Source organism: Rhinoraja longicauda, chromosome 3 (genome assembly GCF_053455715.1).
Source record: "Rhinoraja longicauda isolate Sanriku21f chromosome 3, sRhiLon1.1, whole genome shotgun sequence".
Lineage (NCBI taxonomy): Eukaryota > Metazoa > Chordata > Chondrichthyes > Rajiformes > Arhynchobatidae > Rhinoraja > Rhinoraja longicauda.
In genome coordinates this window covers 91,057,673-91,083,202 of record NC_135955.1, presented here as the reverse complement: position 1 = coordinate 91,083,202, position 25,530 = coordinate 91,057,673, and the positions used below count along the sequence as shown (strand labels likewise).

General features: G+C 50.6%; 2 protein-coding genes across 4 annotated transcripts in view; one reads left to right on the top strand and one right to left on the bottom strand.

Annotated features, from left to right (window-relative positions):
• Positions 1–6,901, top strand: part of spata4 (spermatogenesis associated 4) — a 28,290-nt gene extending 21,389 nt beyond the window's left edge. Inside the window, exons 3-6 of the mRNA XM_078397076.1 lie at positions 616–734; positions 2,706–2,926; positions 3,343–3,456; positions 6,130–6,901. Coding sequence (XP_078253202.1) covers positions 616–734; positions 2,706–2,926; positions 3,343–3,456; positions 6,130–6,212 — 537 coding nt within the window. The 3' untranslated portion in view covers positions 6,213–6,901. The remainder of the gene's footprint in view (positions 1–615; positions 735–2,705; positions 2,927–3,342; positions 3,457–6,129) is intronic.
• A 9,082-nt stretch (positions 6,902–15,983) lies between these two features.
• Positions 15,984–25,530, bottom strand: part of wdr17 (WD repeat domain 17) — a 77,689-nt gene continuing 68,142 nt past the window's right edge. For 2 of the 3 annotated variants that reach the window (XM_078396649.1, XM_078396650.1), the window contains 4 exons: positions 25,095–25,196; positions 20,845–20,943; positions 18,946–19,126; positions 15,984–17,730 (listed from right to left, as the gene is read on the bottom strand). In XM_078396649.1, coding sequence (XP_078252775.1) covers positions 17,611–17,730; positions 18,946–19,126; positions 20,845–20,943; positions 25,095–25,196 — 502 coding nt within the window. In that variant the 3' untranslated portion in view covers positions 15,984–17,610. Of the gene's footprint in view, positions 17,731–18,945; positions 19,127–20,844; positions 20,944–25,094; positions 25,197–25,530 lie in introns of those variants that run through there. The other variant, XM_078396651.1, reaches the window with a different exon arrangement.

Here is a 25,530-nt window from a genome sequence, read left to right as displayed (position 1 = left end):
TGAGAGTGATCAGCCATGATCGCATTGAATGGCGGTGCTGGCTCGAAGGGCTGAATGGCCTACTCCTGCACCTATTGTCTATTGTCTATTGTCTATTGCCTCACCCCGGCCACTCCCTCTCCTCCCCTCTCCCATCGGGCAAGAGGCACAGAAGTGTGAAAATGCACACCTCCAGATTCAGGGACAGTTTCTTCCCGGCTGTTATCAGGCAACTGAACCATCCTACCACAACCAGAGAGCAGTCCTGAGCTAATATCTATCTCATTGGTGACCCTCGGATTATCTTTAATCGGACTTTGCTGGCTTTACCTTGCACTAAACATTATTCCCTTCATCCTGTATCTGTACACTGTGGACGGCTCGATTGTAATCATGTATTGTCTTTGCGCTGACTGGTTAGCACGCAACACAAGCTTTACACTGTACCTCGGTACACGTGACAATAAACTAAACTCAACTGACAAACTAAACGAAGTCTCCTTCAGAATAGAGGAGCAACACAATTATTTTAAATGTCAATTCTGTTTCGATTTATAACAATAGTGACCGATAACTCTATCTCTCTGTTTAGAGTCTGTTATTGATTTATTTTCAAAATTACTTTTCTTTTTCAAGTTTATATTCAAGAAAAAGTTGAATATTCCCAAGGAGTTCATTTACGCGACGATGCATTCAAAGCCCGGTGGTGCCGAGAGTCTGATACAGCACATATACACCTTGTTGACAAACAGACAGTGAGTATGTGTGGTCCACCTTGTGTTGTGTACCTTTACCCAGCATCATCAAGGCCCAGTCTCACCCCTCTCCCCTCCATCGCCTCCATCTACACCTCACGCTGCCTCGGCAAGGCCAGCAGCATAACCAAAGACCAGTCTCACCCCGGCCACTCCCTCTTCTCCCCTCTCCCATCAGGCAAAAGGTACAGAAGTGTGAAAACGCACACCTCCAGATTCAGGGGCGGTTTCCTCCCGGCTGTTATCAGGCAACTGAACCATCCTCTCATCAACTAGAGAGCGGTCCTGAGTTACCATCTACCTCATTGGAGACCCTCGGACTATCTTTAATCAGACTTTACTGGATTTTACCTTGCACTAAACGTAATTTCCTTTGTCCTGTATCTGTACACTGTGGACGGCTCGATTGTAATCATGTACAGTCTTTCCGTTGACAGGATAGCACGCAACAAAAAACCTTTTCACTGTGTCGAGGTACACATGAGAATAATAAACCCAAACCTAGAAGGTACCTGCACTTGTCCAGACACCCTGCAAGGATAGTGGTCATCTGGACTGGATACTAGAAGGTACCTGCACTTGTCCAGACACCCTGCAAGGATAGTGGTCATCTGGACTGGATACTAGCTGGCTTCATAGCAGCCGGAAAATTAGATCAGAGTAGGAATTGGCATCATCAGAAATAAGGAACTGCAGATGCTGGTTTACAGAAAAAGTACACAGAGTGCTGGAGCAATTCAGCAGGTCAGGCAAGATCTCTGTCTGAAGAAGGGTCCCAACCCGAATCAGAGAGTGGTGAAGGTGTAGATGTTGAAAAGATGTCGTAAGAGGTTTGCTGAGTTAACATAGAACAAAGAACAATGGGCTTGACATCAACTAAGGAATGAGCTTGGGGCCATCAATTTAATTCTGTCTGGAGAAGGGTTTTTAGTTTAATTTAGTTTTAGTTAATTGTCAGTGAACAGTGTAGGAAGGATGCTGGTTTAAACCAGAGACACAAAATTCTGGATAAAATGCTTTCTACGGTGAATCTGTAGAAGTTGGTGAGAGTTGTTGGGGACGTGCTGAACTTCCTAAGCCTTCTAAGGAAGTAGAGGCGTTGCTGAGCTTTCTTGGTCATTGCTTCAGTATGGGTGGTCCAGGAGAAGGTGTTGGTGATGTTGACTCCTGGGAATCTCTACTTCAGCATCGTCAGTGCAAACTGGGGCATGTGAACCGCTTCACTTCCTGAAGTCAATCACTATCTCCTTTGTTTTGCTGACGTTGAGAGAAAGGTTGTTGTCTCTACGCCAGGACACGAGGTTCTCAATCTCCATTGGGTCCCGACCCAAACATCACCTATCCGTGACCTCCAGAGATGTTGCCTGACCTGCTGAGTAATTCCAGCACTTAGTGTCCTTTAGTGTAAACCAGCATCTGCAGTTCATTGTACCTAATTCTGCTAGTCTTGCATTGATTTGGACATGTACTTGGGAAAGTCAGTGGGTTTGGTAGAGTTGCTGCCTCACAGCGCCAGACACCCGGGTGCGATCCTCACCACGGGTGCTGTCTGTACGGAGTTCGTACATTCTCCGTGACCATGTGGGTTTTCTTCTGCATTCCAAAAATGTGTGTGTTTGTAGGTTAATTGCACCTCTGTAAATTACCCCTAGTGTATAGGGAGTTGATGAGAAAGTTGGAGAACATAGAACTAGTGAACGATGGAACTAGAACTAGTATGAAGAAGGGTCTCGACCCAAAACGTCACCCATTCCTTCACTCCAGAGATGCTGCCTGTCTCGCTGAGTTACACCAACATTTTGTGTCTATCATCGATGTAAACCAATATCTGCAGTTCCTTGCAATACATAGAACTAGTGTGAACGTGTGATCGATGGTTCTCGGGGACTCGGTGGGCCAAAGGGCCTGTTTACAAGCTGTATCTCTTTTGAAAACAATCACCGTTCCACATATTCTGTCCTGTGTTTATAGAGCAAAGCTGATCCTGGACAATGAGATCAACTTCACCGACTATCCTTACCAGCAGAAGCTGCCCATGGTTGCCAGGGCCACGGTTACCAACGCTATCCACAGCAACCTGAAGTTGACTGAGATCTTGGAACAACCCGATGAGTTCACAAATAAACAGAAAGCCCTGGACATTATCGACCTGCATTTGCAACTGAGGAGGCTGGCAAAACAGCAGAACCCAAGTGAGTGGATAAACTTAGCGGTTTGTATACTTGGGCAGAAGATAGACACAGAGTGCTGGAGTAACTCAGCAGGTCAGGCAGCATCTGTGGAGAACATGGATAGGTGACGTTTCACAAGGTGTCAAGGTTTCAAGTTCAGTTTATTGTCACATGTACCAATTAAGGTAAAGTGAAATTTGAGTTACCACACAGCCATCCTAAGTGAAAAGCAACAAGACACACAACCACATAAAAGTTAACATAAACATCCATCACAGTGGAAGTAGTTAAACCGAAGCACCCGGAGAAACCCAGGTGGTCACGGGGAGAACAGCCATGGTGAAGATGGAAGCCGGGTGTCTGGCAGCAACTCTACCATTGCACCACCATGCCTCCCCTCACATCTGATCTTTACCTGAGTCTGTGTTTTTTTGCAGAGTATTATAACAGGAAGCCCTCGTTGGGAGAGAGAGCTGCCAGACTTCCCCTTCCCCAGTACCAATACGACTGCATCAACTCTGGCAACAAGTGGAATCTGGCAGCTGCATCACGTAAGATCAAATTTCCTTCCTTGTTTGGTTTTGCAAACTTTAAATTGCAGCATTGGCATTAACTTTCCTCTCCCTCAGTAATGTTGTGATCTTCAACACACCCACTCTGCAGTCATTGATGGTGGCATCAGCTGTTTGTGGCATCAGCTGCTTGTGTATTGGTCATTCTGAACGAGTAAAGACTTTACTTGCTGGCGGACTGATTGAGGGCGTGCAGCGTAGGTTCACCAGGTTAATTCATGGGATGGCTGGACTGTCGTATGTTGAAAGACTGGAGCGACTGGGCTTGTATACACTGGAATTTAGAAGGATGAGAGGGGATCTTATTGAAACATATAAGATTATTAAGGGATTGGACACGCTAGAGGCAGGAAACATGTTCCCAATGTTGGGGGAGTCCAGAACCAGGGGCCACAGTTTAAGAATAAAGGGGTAGACCATTTAGAACGGAGATGAGGAAAAACCTTTTCATTCAGAGAGTTGTAAATCTGTGGAATTCTCTGCCTCAGAAGGCAGTGGAGGCCAATTCTCTGGATGCTTTCAAGAGAGAGTTAGATAGAGCTCTTAAAGATAGCGGAGTCAGGGGGTATGGGGAGAAGGCAGGAACGGGGTACTGATTGTGAATGATCAGCGATGATCACAGTGAATGGCGGTGCTGGCTCGAAGGGCCGAATGGCCTCCTCCTGCATCTATTGTCTGTTGTTTATAGATGGCCATTCAAGCCAAGCCTGGTTCTTCATCTACTCCTTTATTTCTTTATTCGTCCCACACTGGGGAAATTTACAGTGTTACAGCAGCAAAGTGGTAGCAGGAGAGCACGAGATCATTCATTATAAATAAAAGATACATAAATAAATCAGTGTTCTGTGTGATCTTAGCTGTTATTGTTGACTGGTCTGCTGGGAGCAGTGCTGGTTGTGCGGTCTCACAGCAGCGGGAAGGAAGGACCTCCTATATCTCTCCTTCACGCACTTGGGGTGAAGCAGTCTGTCACTGAAGGGGCTACTCAGTGCAGTGACAGTGTCCTGCATGGGGTGGGAGTCGTTGTCCAGCAGCGATGTTAGCTTTGCCATCATCCTCCTCTCTCCCACCACCTGCACTGAGTCGAGGGGGCAACCCAGGACAGAGCTGGCCTTCCTGACCAGCTTGTCGAGTCTCTTCCCTTCCACTGCTGAGATGCTGCTGCTCCAGCAGACCACTCCATACAAAATGGCCGATGCCACCACCGTGTTGTAGAAGGTCCTTAGGAGTGCCCCCTGCACGCCAAACGACCCGAGTCTCCTTAGCAGATAAAGTGGGAGAGTCTAGGACCAGAGGGCAGAGCCTCAGAATAAAAGGACATTCCTTTAGAAAGGAGATGAGGAGGAATTTCTTTAGTCAGAGGGTGGTGAATCTGTGGAATTCATTGCCACAGACGGCTGTGGAGGCCAAGTCAATGGATTTTTTTCAGGCGGAGATTAACAGATTCTTTATTAGTGCAGGTATCAGGGGTTATGGGGAGAAGGCAGGAGATTGGGGTTGAGAGGGAGAGATAAATCCGCCATGATTGAATGGCAGAGTAGACATGATGGGCCGAATGGCCTAATTCTTCTCCTGTAACTTATGAACTTATATCTAAGCATATGTTCCAAGCACCCACGCAATATTTAAAATAAAGCTCTGCCCGCACATCTACATTACACATTCCCCCTCTCATCTTTAGACTTTAGACTTTCGAGATACACCGTGGAAACAGTGGCTTACCGAGTCAGCGCTGAGCAGTGATCACCTCATACACTAGCACTATCCCACACACCAGGGGCAACTTACAGCAGCCAATTAACCTACAAAGCTGGATGTTTTTGGAGTGTGGGCGAAAACCCACGGGGTGTCGGGGAGAACGTGCCAACTCCATCCAGACAGCACCCGTAGTCAGGATGGAGCCCGGGTGTCTCTCGCTGTGAGGCAACAACGCTACTGCTGGACATTCCCACCTGGCACAAAGGTTCTTTGCCCCTGTGGAATGAACGATTGATTTGAAGTTGTTTTTGCATCGTGGCTCTTCCATTAGTTCATACGTGATCGGAGCAGAATGAGGCCATTCGGCCCATCAATCACGGCTGATCTATCTTTCCCTCTTAACCCCAGGAATGAGTGGGTTAACCTATGATGAGCGTTTGTCAGCACTGGGCCTGTATTCGCTGGAGTTTAGAAGGATGAGGGGGAACCTCATTGAAACGTACAGAGTAGTGAGCGGCCTGGATAGAGTGGATGTGGAGAGGATGTTTCCACTAGTGGGAGAGTCTAGGACCAGAAGGCACAGCCTCAGAATTAAAGGACGTTCCTTTACAATGGAGATGAGGAGAAATTTCCTTAGTCAGAGGGTGGTGAATCTGTGGGATTCTTTGCCACAAACGGCTGTGGAGGTCGTCAATGGATATTGTTAAGGCGGAGATAGATTCTTGATTAGTGCGGGTGTCAGGGGTTACGGGGAGAAGGCAGGAGAATGGGGTTAGGAGGGAGAGATAGTCAGCCATGATTGAATGGCGGAGTGGACTTGATGGGCTGAATGGCCTAATCCTATCACTCATGAACCTATGAACCCCATTCTGCTGCCCTTCCCCCGTTACCCCTGCCACCCGCACTATCCAGGCTCTGCTGTGTGTCACACTGACCTGCACCTTCCTGTTTCAGAGCCGGCAGCCTCAGTAATCCGCAGCAAGTCCAACGTTCTGTTCAAGGAGATGAACATGAAGCAGGTGGTGAGGAATGCTTAGCCCGCGCTCTCCGGCAGGCAAGGCAAGGAGACGGCCAACATAGTTGTGTGCGCTGCGTGCATCAGTCAGACTGCCCTACAAGATGATCCACATCCCTGCCTTTATTGTACTTCAGACCATTGCCTTTGGCAACAATTTACTTAAATATGAGATATCCCAAGTGCCTGTGGTCTGATCTTTGGTGAAGCTCCATACTGACTGCTTGACAGTAACTTTCCCTGACTCTCACATAAATAAATTAAAATGTTCTCATCTCCTCCCTCTCCTGTAGACAGCCGTGCAGTTCCCAACTCCTGTGCCCAGCATTCCCAACGCCGCCTCTCAGCGTTCCCAACACCCAGTGTTCCCAACGCCAGCTCCCAGCGTTCCTAACACCCACTCCCAGCATTCCCAACGCCCGCTCCCAGCGTTCCCAACGCCCACTCCCAGTGTTCCCAACACCCACTTCCAGCGTTCCCAACGCTGCCTCTCAGCGTTCCCAATGCCAGCTCCCAGCGTTCCCAGCACCCAGCGTTCTCAACGCCAGCTCCCAGCGTTCCCAACGCCCACGCCCAGCGTTCCCAACGCTAGCTCCCAGTGTTCCCAACGCCCACTCCCAGCGTTCCCAACCCCCACTCCCAGCGTTCCCAACACCCACTCTCAGCGTTCCCAACGCCCGCTTCCAGTGCTGGCGGTAGCTCCCAGCGTTCCCAACGCCCACGCCCAGCGTTCCCAACGCTAGCTCCCAGTGTTCCCAACACCCACTCCCAGCGTTCCCAACGCCCACTCCCAGCGTTCCCAACGCCCGCTTCCAGTGTTGGCGGTAGCTCCCAGCGTTCCAAACGCCAGCTGCCAGTGTTGGTGAGCAGTCTTCAGTGCCAACCTGGGTGGCATTGGTGGGCTGGTCCAGGGTTGGCATGTGACCCAGTGTCCAGTGTTCAGTGTCAGACCTGTCCAGTGTGGCACGGAAGAATGTCCTCTTTCGACTGCTGCCCCTGTCCCCCCACCTCCCATATCGCCCCCCCTCCCCTACTGTTCCCCCTGTCGTCCCCTCTCATACAGCCCCCCCTGTCTGTCTAACCCCCTCTCATACAGCCCCCCCTGTCTGTCTAACCCCCTCCCCTACCGCTCCCCCTGTCTGTCTAACCCCCTCTCATACAGCCCCCCCTGTCTGTCTAACCCCCTCCCCTACCGCTCCCCCTGTCTGTCTAACCCCCTCTCATACAGCCCCCCGTCTGTCTAACCCCCTCTCATACAGCCCCCCCTGTCTGTCTAACCCCCTCTCATACAGCCCCCCCCGTCTGTCTAACCCCCTCCCCTACAGCCCCCCCTGTCTGTCTACCCCCTCCCCGCTGTGCCTCAGCCTGACAGTGCTGCTGCTGTCCTGTGTAATGTCCCCACCCACAGCAAGAGCCGGCATGAGATGTTCCTCCCTCGGCCCCCACCCTTTGGTCAGCACCCAGCGTGCTGTCTCCCGGGCCTCCAGTCAGGGTGCCTCTAGAGTGGGGTTGGTCAGAGGGTGCGGGGTGTGGGAGCTGCTGCCGAGCCAGTAATGAGCGTCGTGTCTCGGCCTGCAGCTGAGGGACATGGGGGCAGCCCCGCGGCCCCGGGGGGGGGGGGGGGGGGGGCAGCCACTGGTCTGTGCACAAGCAGCCGCTCGCAGCACGCACCTGCTCCTGGATAAAGTCACCACTCAGATTCCACTTGGGCAGGCGTGATTTCCACGGGGTTTATTGTCACGTCTGCACGGCACACATCCCTCACATGCACCAGTCGCCATTTACAGAACAGGGATTGGACACGTTAGAGGCAGGAAACATGTTCCCAATGTTGGGGGAGTCCAGAACAAGGGGCCACAGTTTAAGAATAAGGGGTAGGCCATATAGAACGGAGATGAGGAAAAACTTTTTCAGTCAGAGTTGTGAATCTGTGGAATTCTCTGCCTCAGAAGACAGTGGAGGCCAATTCTCTGAATGCTTTCAAGAGAGAGCTGGATAGAGCTCTTAAGGATAGCGGAGTCAGGGGGTATGGGGAGAAGGCAGGAACGGGGTACTGATTGAGAATGATCAGCCATGATCGCATTGAATGGCGGTGCTGGCTCGAAGGGCCAAATGGCCTCCTCCTGCACCTATTGTCTATTGCCTATAAAAGTCCACGTGCTGGATGTACTGAGCAGCTCCTGACCCAGGCGAGCCCCAGGCTGCTGCAGGGCCTCCTCTGTTACCCTCGACTGCCTCGGCCCGCTGACCGACCCATGCCCCTCTCTCTGTACAACCCAGCCTTGTGAACATTGGTGACTCTAACTTCAATCCCCCCGCATCCCCCTCTCTCCGTTCCTGCCCCACCCTGATCGTCATACCCGTCGCACTATCGACCTGCTACGTTCACTGCTTGTACAACTCGTTATCACCGAGCCCACAGCCAACAATGGACCATTGTGGGCTCCCCCTTTCCTCGACCGTCATTGCTTTTATGTATATCTCTCATTCATTTTGTACTGCATCACTCTATATCACCATCTATATATTTTACCTTTCTCCTGATGCTGCCTGACCCGCTGAGTTACTCCAGCACTCTATGAAACGTCACCTATCCATGTTCTCCACAGATGCTGCCTGACCCACTGAGTTACTCCAGCACTCTGTGAAACGTCACCTATCCATGTTCTCCACAGATGCTGCCTGACCCGCTGAGTTACTCCAGCACTCTGTGACTATTTTCTACTTAACATCAGACATATTAGTCTGATATGAGCAGACTAATCTCATATGAGCAGATGAGAAAGTGGGATAAAATAGAACTGGTGTACAGGGTGATCGCTGGTCGGCGTAGACTCAGTGGGCTGAAGGGCCTGTTTCCATGCTGTATCTCTAAACTAAACTAAATTGTGTGGGTCAGGCAGCATCTGTGGAGAAGATGTGTGACTCCTTGAGACAGGTCCTAACCTGAAACGTCACCTGTCCATGTCCCGCTGAGGTACTCCAGCACTTTGTCTTTTTTTGTAATCCAGCATCTGCAGTTCCTCGTGTCCGTCCAGATTGCAGCCAGACCTCTTCTACAACAGTTGCATTTCATCAGGCAATTTAATAATTTTTAACACAAGGCTTGTTGCTCATGAAATAATTTATTTGTTTTAATGAATTGGCAGTGGTGTTGTTAAATGAGTTTATTATACAACTTGATTCAACCATACGTGCTTGCTCATATTAAGTGAAGTGAAAACACAGTAATGGTCACCCATTACCAGATGAATACAGAGACAATCACGTTCAGGAAAGCTGTCACGCACAAGGACACAGTAGAACAATCTGGTGCAACCGTACATAGTCCACGAGACAGCAAGTTCACATTCACAACGCAAAGACATTTGAATATTCTGTCCACAAGGACACTGGCAACATGATGTCACATTACTACCGACGTTCTCACAACACAAGACCCTGCATGCACGTACGTCTGCTAAAGGCTCTTCCGCTCAAATCTACGTTAAATCGTTTGGCAGGGTATTTGGGGAAAAAAGTGAACTGATAATCATGATTAAATAAAATGATTTGAATCATTAGTTGCTGAGGCAGTTTGCTAATGTAAACACACACCTTAATTTCCAGCTGTTTACAGGCACCTGAACCGTCCTCTCACCAACTAGAGAGTGGACCTGACCTCCCATCTACCTCACTGAAGACCTTTGAAATCTTTAATTGGACTTTATCTTGCACTAAATGCTGTACCCTTTAAAAGTTCATAAGTTCTAGGAGCAGAATTAGGCCATTAGGCCCATCAAGTCCACTCCGCCATTCGATCATGGCTGATCTATAGACAATAGGTGCAGGAGCAGGCCATTCGGCCCTTCGAGCTAGCACCGCCATTCAATGTGATCATGGCTGATCATTCTCAATCAGTACCCCATTCCTGCCTTCTCCCCATACCCCCTGACTCCACTATCCTTAAGAGCTCTACCTAGCTCTCTCTTGAATGCATTCAGAGAATTGGCCTCCACTGCCCTCTGAGGCAGAGAATTCCACAGATTCACAACTCTCTGACTGAAAACGTTTTTCCTCATCTCAGTTCTAAATGGCCTACCCCTTATTCTTAAACTGTGGCCCCTGGTTCTGGACTCCCCCAACATTGGGAACATGTTTCATGCTTCCCCTCACAACCCCATTCTCCTGCCTTCTCCCATAACCCCTGAAACTCGTACTGATCCTGTATCTGTACACTGTGGCCCGCTTCATTGTATTCATAGTCTTTTTTTGACTGGGTAAACATGTAAACAAGAGGCCTTTCACTGTACCTCGGTGCATGTGGCAATAATAAATTAAAGTAAATTAATAAATGCTTTAGAATTCTGTTGCCATCTCAGTGCTCATAAGTGCGTAAGTGATAGGAGCAGAATAAGGCCATTTGGCCCATCAAGTCCACTCCACCATTCAATCATTGCTGATCTATCTCTCCCTCTCACCCCCATTCTCCTGCCTTCTCCCCGTAACCCCTGACACCCGCACTAATCAAGAATCTATCTATCTCTGCCTTTAAAATATCCACTGACTTGTGGCCTCCACAGCCGTCTGTGGCAATGAATCCCACAGATTCACCACCCTCTGGCTAAAGAAATTCCTCCTCATCTCCTTCCTCAAAGAACGTCCTTTAATTCTGAGGCTGTGCCCTCTGGTCCTAGACTCTCCCACTAGTGGAAACATGCTCTCCACATCCACTCTATCCAGGCCGCTCACTATTTGTGATCGTTATCAGAAAGTTATGCGTCTGCTGAAATAAGACTGGTCCAGGGCCTTGGATAAAATGCCATTGGATCTGCACCAGAATCATTCTGCTGGAAATATAAGAAGATGGGAAAGAGTCAGTCATCTCTCCACAGCTTGTGTTGTACAGTTCCTGCCATCGTGGCTAGCGGTAGTCCTCGACATGAGAGAGGGACATCAACATAACTACTGATTCTCAGTTTAGTTTAGAGCTACAGTGCGGAAACAGGCCCTTCAGCCACCGAGTCACGTTGACCAGAGTTCTCCACACATGAAAACTATCCTACACACACTAGAGACAATTTACAATGATACCAAGCCAATTAGCCTACAAACCCGCACGTCTATGGAGACCGGAGCACACGGAGAAAACCCACGCAGGTCACGGGGAGAACGTACAAACTCCGTACAGACAGCACCCTTAGTCAGGATCAAACCTGGGTCTCTGGTGCTGTGAGGCAGCAACTCTACCGCTCTACCACCGTGCCGCCCTAACTACATGTAACTACATGTCTATGGCATGAGGAACCAACGTTCGACACATCAGGGCGCTTAGTGTATTTAGTTTAAAGATACAGCACGGAAACAGGCCCTTCGGCCCACCGAGTCCACGCCAACCATCGATCACCCGTTCACACTGGTTCTATGTTATCCCACTTTCTCATCCACTCCCTGCACACTAGGGGGCAATTTATAAAGGGTTATTTATACACCTACTAACACAACAGTCACAGGGAGAACATTCAAATCCCAAACAGACAGCACCCATAGTAATAAATTCTCCAAGTAATTGGCCGTCAGAAATGGACATTCTGCCATTCATCCACAGTCATAGAGTCACGCAGCACAGAAACAGGCCCTTCGGCCCAGCTTGACAATGCCAACCAAGATGCCCCATCTGTACTCCACATCCATTCTATCCAGCCCTATCATCATTCCTCAGCTTTCACAGAGATCCCCCCTCATACTTCTAAACTCCAGCGAGTACAGGCCCAGAACCATCAAACATTCTTCATGTGTTAACCCACTCATTCCTGGGATCGTTCTTGTAAACCTCCTCTGGACCCTCTCCAATGCCAGCACATCCTTCATCAGATAGGCCTGACCAGGAAACTGTTCACAATACTCCAAATGTGGTCTGACCAGCACCTTATACAGCCTCAGCATTACATCCCTGTTGTTCTGTTCCAGTCCTCTCTTAATGCATACGTTGCATTTGCCTTCCTTTCTAATGATTTAACCTGCAAATTAACCTTCTGTGAATCCTGGGGACCCTAGTCCCTTTGCACCTCCGATTTCTAAATCCTCTCCCCATATGGAGCAGAGGAGGCTGAGGGGTGACCTTATTGAGGGGTGACCTTATTGAGGGGTGACCTTATTGAGGTGTACAAGATCATGAGGGGCACGGATAAAGTCAACACACACAGTCTTTCTCCCAGTGTCGACTGAAACTAGAGGCCACAGGCTTAAGGTGAGAGGGAAGAGATTTAAAAGGGACCTCTGGAGCAACTTTATACCAGTGGGGATAACAGTTGTTATCATGTAGAGCCTTTCCGCTGACTGGTTGGCACGCAACAAAAAAGCCTTTCACTGTACCTCGTTACACGAGACAATGAACTAATCTAAACTGAAACCTTGAATGAGCTGCCAGAGGATTCAATCACAACTCTATAAAGACATTTGGACAGATACATGCACAGGGAGGGTTTATGGACAATAGACAATAGGTGCAGGAGGAGGCCATTCGGCCCTTCAAGTCAGTACCACCATTCAATGTGATCATGGCTGATCATTCTCAATCAGTACCCCGTTCCTGCCTTCTCCCCATACCCCCTGACTCCGCTATCATTAAGAGCTCTATCTAGCTCTCTCTTGAATGCATTCAGAGAATTGGCCTCCACTGCCTTCTGAGGCAGAGAATTCCACAGATTCACAACTCTGGAGTGTTGTGGGTCAAATGCAGGCACATGGGACTAGCCCAGTATAGCAGCTTGTGTAGGAAAATAACTGCAGATGCTGGTACAAATCGAAGGTATCACAAAATGCTGGAGTAACTCAGCAGGTCAGGCAGCATCTAGGAGAGAGGGAATGGGTAACGTTTCGGGTCGAGACCCTTCTTCAGACTGATGTCAGGGGGGCCGGACAAGGGAAGGATATAGGTGGAGACAGGAAGATAGAGGGAGAACTGGGAAGGGGGAGGGGAAGAGAGGGACAGAGGAACTATCTAAAGTTGGAGAAGTCAATGTTCATACCACCGGGCTGCAAGCTGCCCAGGCGAAATATGAGGTGCTGTTCCTCCAATTTGCAGTGGGCCTCACTATGGCACTGGAGGAGGCCCATGACAGAAAGGTCAGACTGGGAGTGGGAGGGGGAGTCGAAGTGCTCAGCCACCGGGAGATCAGGTTGGTCAACATGGACAATGTGGGCCGAAGGGCCTGTTTCCGTGCTGTACAGCCCTGTTACCCTCCACTGGTAACCTGTGCGTTAATGTTGTGCCATGCAGTCAGGATTGTGGCAGTGCAGTGGATGACTGTCACATACACTTGCAATGTCAAGTTTCCACCCACATCACTGAAGGCAAGGGGGGGTTAAGTGTCCATAACTCTCCCCTCCAATCACCCCTTACTTTAAATACATGTCTGGTTTTTGTTTAGAGGCACAGCACGGAAACAGGCCATTCACTGAGTCTGCACCGGCCAGCGATCCCCGCACACTGACTCACCAACACACTGACACGCCAACGATCCCCGCACACTGACTCACCAACGATCCCCGCACACTGACTCACCAATACACTGACTCACCAACACTCCCCAACACACTGACTCACCAACACACTGACTCGCCAACGATCCCCGCACACTGACTCACCAACACACTGACTCACCAACACACTGACTCGCCAACGATCCCCGCACACTGACTCACCAACACTCCCCAACACACTGACTCACCAACGATCCCCGCACACTGACTCACCAACACACTGACTCACCAACGATCCCTGCACACTGACTCACCAACACACTGACTCGCCAACGATCCCCGCACACTGACTCACCAACACACTGACTCACCAACACACTGACTCACCAACACTCCCCGCACACTGACTCGCCAACGATCCCCGCACACTGACTCACCAACACACTGACTCACCAACACACTGTCTCACCAACACACTGTCTCACCAACACACTGTCTCACCAACACACATTAGGGACAAGTTACAATTTTTTCCAAAGCCAATTAACCTACAAACTACCTCGTTGGAGTGTGGGAGGAAACTGGAGCACCCGGAGAAAACCCACGCAGGTCACGGGGAGAACGTACAAACTCCGCACAGACAGCACCCAAGGTCAGGATGGAACTCCAGCACTCTGTGTCGTTACAAAGCTTGCAGTATAAGATGCATGTGGATAAATGACGGTCTTGGCATTATGGTCAGCACAGACACCCTGGCCTGAAGGAGCTGTTCTTTTGCCACACTGTTTTTATGTTCTGTTTTCTCAGTGGGGGAGTGAGATTAAACAGAATTCCTTTCAAATGGTTTTATTTTGGCTGAATGACCAACTTTGTTGCCATTTCGCCGCGTGACTCTGCTGTGGCCAATCCGTCGTCTGGCAATGGACTTTACTAACAAATGTTTTTTTATTTAAAATCCTCTGCTTTCCCAGACCCACGTTGGCAAAACGTTTCTTTTTTTTCTGTCACCGACGGCTTCTTAAATCTCACCGAGCAGAAGCTTCTTCATGAGCGCTCTATGAATTTGCCAGCGTGCGAGGTTTTAAGAAGGCAAGATGCAGGAGAACAATATTGCCCAGTGCCTTGCCAATACCCTATCCCGACACCCACTAGAATGGTTTTTAAAAAGAAACCATTTTCAAAAACTTTGTTTGCTGCACAAGACTTGGCTCAGAGACGATGAAACGATTCTGAGGCTTGTCGATCGTATCATAGAAACATAGAAAATAGGTGCAGGAGTAGGCCATTCGGCCCTTCGAGCCTGCACCGCCATTCAATATGATCATGGCTGACAGTGAAGCCAGGAAGACAGTGGAAGAACTGGGAAGGGGGAGGGGAAGAGAGGGACAGAGGAGCTATCTAAAGCATCACCAGAGACCATTTTTCATACTTGTTAACTCAACGTCAACTCTGAAACCGAGCGGTGTTTGCGTGCACCCTGGTCCAACTTGTTCGGTGAATGGACAATTCGTTTCACACCATAAAAATCAACTGACACATCATCATTCTCTGCTGGGCTTCGAGAGAGAGAGGGAGCAAGTCATATAACCCTGGCAGGCTTTAAGACCAGCCGTTTCAAAGCCAGCGGAATTGCAAATGCCAATAAAAGTTACCCTTGGTACAATCAAAAAAAAAAAAAAAGGTCAGGATGGAACCCGGGTCTCTGGCGCTGTGAGGCAGCAACTCTACCGCTGCACCACAGTGCAATGCCACTTCCTCCAATGATCTCCTGGTTAATGATCTAGTTAGTGATGTAGTTAGCATTCTCCTAGTTAGTGAGCTCCTAGTCAGTGGTCTTCTAATTAGTAATCTCCTAGTTAGTGATCTCATAGTTAGATGATGTTTGCAAGACAGTACTGGATGTGTCTGACCCACATCAAGGCACAGCCCCCATAATGTTCAGCAACTCCAACGGCCAGGATCAAAGGCGTCAACAGAGAGTGGTGGGCACTGCCTGGTCCATCATGGGTACTGACCTCCCCATCAAAGGGATCTCACTGACCCACACCACCCTGGCCACACTCTCACTGACCCACACCACCCTGGCCACACTCACTGACCCACACCACCCTGGCCACACTCTCACTGACCCACACCACCCTGGCCACACACTCACTGACCCACACCACCCTGGCCACACACTCACTGACCCACACCACCCTGGCCACACTCTCACTGACCCACACCACCCTGGCCACACTCTCACTGACCCACACCACCCTGGCCACACCCTCACTGACCCACACCACCCTGGCCACACTCTCACTGACCCACACCACCCTGGCCACACTCTCACTGACCCACACCACCCTGGCCACACTCTCACTGACCCACACCACCCTGGCCACACTCTCACTGACCCACACCACTCTGGCCACACTCTCACTGACCCACACCACCCTGGCCACACTCTCACTGACCCACACCACCCTGGCCACACTCTCACTGACCCACACCACCCTGGCCACACTCTCACTGACCCACACCACCCTGGCCACACTCTCATCTCGCTGCTACCATCAGGTAGAAGGTCCAGGAGCCTATAAACCGTGACCTCCTGGATCAGGGACAGCTTCTTCCCAGCCACCATCAGGCTGTTGACCACTGCACAACACTGACCCCAGCCTGCACAACACTGACCCCAGCCTGCACAACACTGACCCCAGCCTGCACAACACTGACCCCAGCCTGCACAACACTGACCTCAGCGACTGTGATCTTTGATTGCCATATTATGGTTATCTGGTATTACAGTTATTAATTTATTGTATTTTGATTATTTATTGTGGTTATGGACTTGTCAAGCTGCAGAGAGTAAGGGTTTCTTTTTTCCGTTGTCGGTACATTTGACAATTAAACACTTGATGTATGCCCCGAACTCTTGAATGAAGGGCAACAGCAAACTGAGGTACACAGTTGGTTCTGGTCTTCACACCATAGCTAAGTCACTGCATGGTTATCAGGAGGTTATGGAACTGCAGTTTCTAGCTGTGTAAAAAAATAAATCTATGCACGTAAACGTAAAGATTAAAGAGGTATTTGGCAATGGGGTTATACTTGCAGCGTTAAAATAAAGCGGGTTGCACTGATTAATTCAGGCAATCTATACTTACACTCACAAACAGCATGTACAGTGTTAATATTGTTTGGAAAATCCTTTATATATTTCTATGTTGAAGCATGTGTACAATGCTAATACTTTTGTAAATCTACTTTATAAAATCTAAATGATATGTGCACTTTTTTTAGTTTATTTCATGAAGAGGCTGATTAAAGCTGTTGATATATTGCCAGCTGATGACTGATGAAGCTGGCACACCACTGTGTACAAGAAGGATGTGTAGATGCTGGTTTATACTACAGTACTGTGTATCACGACTTCAAGGCCCTGCACTTTCATGGGCCGGTTTATGTGTCTTGTGACTAAGATCACCATGCATTTATTGCGGTGTCAACTGGGCGAGAGATTACTGGTGAATGTTCGTGTAATGGGGTGACATTTCTATGGGGAGATGCAGTAATGACCATTGGGCAATGCATCTGCACTTGGCTGTGCCACATCTCTACATAACACGCGGTCCACAACTTCAGGATCCCAGGGAAAAGAGGTTCCTGGCATCAGAGGGGAGGGATGTGTCCGGGAGATGGATGTGCCAACAGCCAGCACCGAGTGTTGGGAAGACCGGGCGGTTCCTCGTGAAGCTGACTGCCACCGGGCTGCACAACGGCCCTGACTCCAACACACACCCAACAACCAACCAACCTTGGCAGCAAGCCACCATCCTGACTCCAACACACACCCAACAACCAACCAACCTTGGCAGCAAGCCACCATCCTGACTGCAACACACACCCAACAACCAACCAACCTTGGCAGCAAGCCACCAGGGAGGTGACGTCTTCACACGGAGGTCCCATCAGAAGGGATTGAGCCGGATCCCGGTCCCCAGAGGGGAGAAGGGGTTGACCTTAGCCCACATTAGTGCGGCATTGAGCGAGATCGCCGACTTGCCATCTTCTAGGATGTACACTGGACCCTGGCAGAGGAACAGACGGAACAATTAACCAAGGTATCAGCATCTGCAGTTATTTTCCTACACTCCTCCTGAACAATTAACCAACATGCAGACTGTGTGAGGGGGGACCTCACTGAAAGTGACCGAATGGTGAGCGGCCTGGATACAGTGGACGTGAGGCCGTGGGTGGGAGAGTCTAGGACCAGAGGGCACAGCCTCAGAATAAAAAGGACAGCCCTTGAGGAAGGAGATGAGGAGGAATTTCTTTAGTCAGAGGGTGGTGAATCTGTGGGATTCGTTGCCACAGACAGCTGTGGAGGCCACAAGTCAGTGGATATATTTAAGGCAGAGATAGATTGTTGATCAGTGCGGGTGTCAGGGGTTATGGGGAGAAGGCAGGAGAATGGGGTTAGGAGGGAGAGATAGATCAGCCGTGATTGAATGGCGGAGTAGACTTGATGGGGCTGCCCCTATCACTTAGGAACATCAACAGTGCCAGTAAAGTTGTCATGACAACAAGGGAAGTTTAACTTTTGCCACTCTGAACTGTGGATGGTGGCGTTCCGCACCTGTATGGGTCCACACCTGTATGGGTCCACACCTGTATGGGTGGGTAGTGAGGCGGGGGATGGGTCCACACCTGTATGGGTCCACACCTGTATGGGTGGGCAGTGAGGCGGGGGATGGGTCCACACCTGTATGGGTGGGCAGTGAGGCGGGGGATGGGTCCACACCTGTATGGGTCCACACCTGTATGGGTGGGCAGTGAGGCGGGGGATGGGTCCACACCTGTATGGGTCCACACCTGTATGGGTGGGCAGTGAGGCGGGGGATGGGTCCGCACCTGTATGGGTCCACACCTGTATGGGTGGGCAGTGAGGCGGGGGATGGTTCCACACCTGTATGGGTGACCTGTGAGGCGGGGGATGGGTCCACACCTGTATGGGTGATCTGTGAGGCGGGGGATGGGTCCACACCTGTATGGGTGATCTGTGAGGCGGGGGATGGGTCCACACCTGTATGGGTGATCTGTGAGGCGGGGGATGGGTCCACACCTGTACAGGTGGGCGGGGGATGGGTCCACACCTGTATGGGTGGGTAGTGAGGCGGGGGATGGGTCCACACCTGTACGGGTGGGGCAGTGAGGAGGGGGATGGTTCCACACCTGTATGGGTGACCTGTGAGGCGGGGGATGGGTCCACACCTGTATGGGTGGGCAGGGGATGTGGTCATCACCTGTATGGGTGAGCCTGTGAGGCAGGAGATGTGGACGTCCGAGTGGCTGGGCAGGTTGGAGCCCGTGACGTAGTCCGGCCCGATCAGCCCTTGGATGGGTTCCTCCTGGATCCTGTCCAGCAAGACGGCGTAGGACTCACGCTGAGATTCAGACGGTGGGGTGTAGGGCACATCCTCAAACCTGGAACAGGTTGGAAACGTCAATGGGTCAATGGTCAATGGGTCAATGGTCAATGGGTCAATGGCCATGGGTCCAATGGTCCAATGGGTCAATGGCCATGGGTCAGTGGTCAATGGGTCAATGGTCAATGGTTCAATGGCCAATGGTCAATGGTTAATGGTCAATGGGTCAATGGCCAATGGCCAATGGTTCAATGGTCAATGGTCCAATGGTCCATGGTCAATGGCCAATGGTCAATGGTTCAATGGTCAATGGTGCAATGGTCAATAGTTCAATAGTTCAATGGTCAATGGTTCAATGATTCAATGGTCAATGTTCCAATGGTCAATGGTTTAATGGTCAATGGTCCAATGTTCCAATGGTCAATGGTTCAATGGTCAATGGTCAATGGTTCAATGGTCAATAGTCCAATGGTCCAATGGTCAATAGGTTGTTTATTGTCAGTCACGTGTACCAGGTACAGTGAAATACATGTTTTGCAAACAGACCAGCAAGTCTGAAGAAGGGTCTCGACTCAAAACGTTACCCATTCCTTCTCTCCTGCGATGCTGCCTGACCCGCTGAGTTACTCCAGCATTTTGTGTCTGCCTTCAATTTAAACCAGCATCTGCATTTTTCTTTTCCTAAGCAAGTCTATCCCTGTACATCAACACGATTCCTCAGTTAGTAGCAAATGTACAGAACAACCCACCGAGTCCATATGCAAGAGGGGCCATTTTGGGGCCATTTTACGGTCAAAGCTGTAGCTGGTCACAAGGGCCCATGGCAGTTGTCACTTGCATTACGGTCATCCCTCAAAACCTCGTCCCTCTCCCTGCCCGGCCCTCTCTAGCCCTGGACATCGAGACACACAGGCAGTGTGAAGGATTGCAGTTTAAATCAGGGATTTCTCCCTGCATGACCAATGCAAGGACTTGAGATTATCAGCTGCAGAAAGCCAGCAGTACATCCAACATCAGGTCAAGAGATTCACACGAGCAAGACCCCTGGTCCACAAGAGATTAGATTCACACCAGCAGGGGTCTTGCTCCACAAGAGATTAGATTCACACCAGCAAGGCCCCTGCTCCACAAGAGATTAGATTCACACCAGCAAGACCCCTGCTCCACAACTAAAAGAAACATTCATTCAATAACTGAATCTGCAAATTTCAACAATACGTTAAATGCCTTATCAATACTGACGCGCTACAATGCTGAGAACTATATTCACCACTCTATCTTCCCCTTTGCTCCACCTGTTGTATTTGAGTTTGTCTTTGATTGTGTTTCTGTACAGTATTATATGAGTGGTTTGTATATCATGCAGAGAACGTTTTTCATTGCACCTCGGTCCACGTGACAATAAACTAATCTAAACCTGAAACCACCACCCTTTGTGTGAAAATGAAACCTCTCAGGTTCCTATCTTTCTATCTTTCCATTCATCTTAAATCTTTGCCCTTTATTTCTCGATTCCCTCTGCACCCATTTCCAGCTTGACAACATCTTTCTTACGACCGGTTGACCAAAACTGAACACAATACTCCAAATGTGGTCTCACCAATGTCTTATCCAACTGCAACATGACCTCCCAACTTCTATAAGCCATGAAGGTCAGTGTGGCCAAAGCTTTCTTGACCAACCTATCTACCGGGCACTCTCGTTGTAGCTCAGGCCCTGGAGTTGTGCCAACTGCCTGAGAGGCGTGCTGGGTTTGACGAAGACTCATGGCCTTACTTGCTGCTTGTCTGTGTGCAAGCTCTCCAGCAGTCGAGCTCTGCCGACAGGTCCTCAATCCTGGTCGGCACCTTCACCTCACGACGCTTCAGCAGCTGGCTGCAAAACCACGAAGACAGAGAGTTACGGAGACACAGGGACACAGAGACACAGGGACACGGAGACACAGGGACACAGAGACACAGGGACACAGGGACACAGAGACACAGACACAGAGACACAGAGACACAGAGACACAGAGACACAGGGTCACAGGGACACAGGGACACAGAGACACAGGGACACAGGGACACAGGGACACAGGGACACAGAGACACAGAGACACAGAGACACAGGGACACAGGGACACAGGGACACAGAGACACAGAGACACAGGGACACAGGGACACAGAGACACAGAGACACAGAGTCACAGAGACACAGAGACACAGAGACACAGACACAGGGACACAGAGACACAGGGACACGGAGACACAGGGACACAGAGACACAGAGACACAGGGACACAGGGACACAGAGACACAGAGACACAGAGTCACAGAGACACAGAGACACAGACACAGGGACACAGAGACACAGGGACACAGAGACACAGGGACACGGAGACACAGGGACACAGAGACACAGGGTCACAGGGACACAGGGACACAGGGACACAGGGACACAGGGACACAGGGACACAGGGACACAGAGACACAGGGACACAGAGACACAGAGACACAGACACAGGGACACAGAGACACAGGGACACGGAGACACAGGGACACAGAGACACAGAGACACAGGGACACAGGGACACAGAGACACAGAGACACAGAGACACAGAGACACAGACACACGCAGACACAGAGACACAGGGACACAGGGACACAGAGACACAGGGACACAGGGACACAGGGACACAGGGACACAGAGACACAGAGACACAGAGACACAGAGACACAGGGACACAGGGACACAGGGACACAGAGACACAGAGACACAGAGACACAGAGACACAGAGACACAGGGACACAGAGACACAGAGTCACAGAGACACAGAGACACAGAGACACAGAGACACAGACACAGGGACACAGAGACACAGGGACACGGAGACACAGGGACACAGAGACACAGAGACACAGAGACACAGAGACACAGACACAGGGACACAGAGACACAGGGACACAGAGACACAGAGACACAGACACAGGGACACAGAGACACAGGGACACAGAGACACAGAGACACAGACACAGGGACACAGAGACACAGGGACACGGAGACACAGGGACACAGAGACACAGGGACACAGAGTCACAGAGACACAGAGACACAGAGACACAGAGACACAGACACAGGGACACAGAGACACAGGGACACAGAGACACAGGGACACAGAGACACAGAGACACAGAGACACAGGGACACAGAGACACAGAGACAGGGACACAGAGACACAGGGACACAGAGACACAGAGACACAGACACAGGGACACAGGGACACAGGGACACAGGGACACAGGGACACAGAGACACAGAGACACAGACACAGGGACACAGAGACACAGGGACACAGAGACACAGAGACACAGGGACACAGGGACACAGAGACACAGAGACACAGAGACACAGAGACACAGACACACGCAGACACAGAGACACAGGGACACAGGGACACAGAGACACAGGGACACAGGGACACAGGGACACAGGGACACAGAGACACAGAGACACAGGGACACAGAGACACAGAGACACAGGGACACAGGGACACAGAGACACAGAGACACAGAGTCACAGAGACACAGAGACACAGAGACACAGACACAGGGACACAGAGACACAGGGACACGGAGACACAGGGACACAGAGACACAGAGACACAGGGACACAGGGACACAGAGACACAGAGACACAGAGACACAGAGACACAGAGACACAGAGACACAGACACAGGGACACAGAGACACAGAGACACAGGGACACAGGGACACAGAGACACAGGGACACAGAGACACAGGGACACAGAGACACAGGGACACAGAGACACAGAGACACAGAGTCACAGAGACACAGAGACACAGAGACACAGACACAGGGACACAGAGACACAGGGACACAGAGACACAGAGACACAGAGACACAGACACAGGGACACAGAGACATAGGGACACAGAGACACAGGGTCACAGGGACACAGGGACACAGAGACACAGGGACACAGGGACACAGGGACACAGAGACACAGAGACACAGAGACACAGAGACACAGAGACACAGGGACACAGGGACACAGGGACACAGAGACACAGAGACACAGGGACACAGGGACACAGAGACACAGAGACACAGAGTCACAGAGACACAGAGACACAGAGACACAGAGACACAGACACAGGGACACAGAGACACAGGGACACGGAGACACAGGGACACAGAGACACAGAGACACAGGGACACAGGGACACAGAGACACAGAGACACAGAGTCACAGAGACACAGAGACACAGAGACACAGAGACACAGACACAGGGACACAGAGACACAGGGACACAGAGACACAGGGACACGGAGACACAGGGACACAGAGACACAGAGACACAGGGACACAGAGACACAGAGACAGGGACACAGAGACACAGGGACACAGAGACACAGAGACACAGACACAGGGACACAGGGACACAGGGACACAGGGACACAGGGACACAGAGACACAGAGACACAGACACAGGGACACAGAGACACAGGGACACGGAGACACAGGGACACAGAGACACAGAGACACAGGGACACAGGGACACAGAGACACAGAGACACAGAGACACAGAGACACAGACACACGCAGACACAGAGACACAGGGACACAGGGACACAGAGACACAGAGACACAGGGACACAGGGACACAGGGACACAGGGACACAGGGACACAGAGACACAGAGACACAGAGAGTCACAGAGAGTCACAGAGACACAGAGACACAGAGACACAGAACTGTACAGTACCGAAATGCCCTTCAGCCCACCTTGACCAAGCTGACCGTTGACATACTGGTCAAGTCCCATTTGCCTGTATTTGGCCCATATCCCTCTAAACCCTTCCTTTTCAAACGTGTACAAATGTCTTATAACAGTCTCCCTATAACCCTCGGGCAGCACGGTGGCGCAGCGGTAGAGTTGCTGCCTCACAGCGCCAGAGACCCGGGTTCCATCCTGACCACGGGTGCTGTCTGTACGGAGTTTGTACGTTCTCCCCGTGACCTGTGTGGGTTTTCTCCGGGTGCTCCGGTTTCCTCCCACACTCCAAAGACGTGCAGGTTTGTAGGTTAATTGGCTTTGGTAAAATTGTAAATTGTCCCTATTGTGTAGTGTTGGTGTGCGGGGATCGCTGGTCGGCGCGGACTCGGTGGACCGAATGGCCTTGTTTCGCGCTGTATCTCCAAACTAAACTAAACTAAACTAAACTAAAATTAAAATCATAGATTCTTGTCACCAGAAGATCTGGCTCAGGAGGCAGTCAGGAGTCGAGTGTCCCAGTTAGAACAATTAAATGTGAGATCACACCTGGAGTACTGTGTGCAGTTTTGGTCTCCTAATTTGATGAGGGACATCCTTGCTATTGAGGCAGTGCAGCGTAGGTTCACCAGGTTAATCCCTGGGATGGCGGGACTGTCATAAGAGGAAAGATCGGAAAGACTGGGCTTGTATTCACTGGAGTTTAGAAGGATGAGAGGGGGATCTTATAGAGACGTATAAAATTATAAAAGGACTGGACAAGCTAGATGCAGGAAAAATGTTCCCAATGTTGGGGGAGTCCAGAACCAGGGGCCACAGTCTTAGAATAAAGGGGAGGCCATTTAAAACTGAGGTGAGAAGAAACTTTTTCACCCAGAGAGTTGTGAATTTGTGGAATTCTCTGCCACAGAGGGCAGTGGAGGACAAATCACTGGATGGATTTAAGAGAGAGTTAGATAAAGCTCTAGGGGCTAGTGGAATCAAGGGATATGGGGAAAAGGCAGGAACGGGTTACTGATTGAGGATGATCAGCCATGATCACAATGAATGGCGGTGCTGGCTCGAAGGGCCGAATGGCCTCCACCTGCACCTATTGTTTATGTTTCTATGTAAATTTCTACGGCCGCTTTTGTGTTTACGCTGATTCTCCCAAACTTCTACTGATATTTGTGTGTCGGCCGGTGGCATTGCAGAGATGGGAGAAGAGGGTGTAACCTGGAGCTAATGTACTGCTCGCTGCTGCCCTCACCTGGTGTACTCGTACAGTGCGGGCACGATGCTGTTGTAACGCCTCCTGATGGCCAGCAGGGCGGCAATGTGGCCACAGAAGATCAGCAACTGGTTTCGCGCTCTGCAACACAAAGCGTTCACGGTCAACGCCACACCCACGCTCACACTCGCACGCTCACACACCCACGCCCACGCCCACCGCCCACCGCCCACACACCCACGCTCACACTCGCACGCTCACACACCCACGCCGACGCCCACCGCCCACACACTCACGCTCACACTCGCACGCTCACACCCACACACCCACACACCCACGCCCACCGCCCACCGCCCACGCTCACACCCACCGCCCACGCTCACACACCCACGTCCACCGCCCACGCTCACACACACACACCCATGCCCACGTCCACCGCCCACGCTCACACACCCACGCCCACGCCCACGCCCAT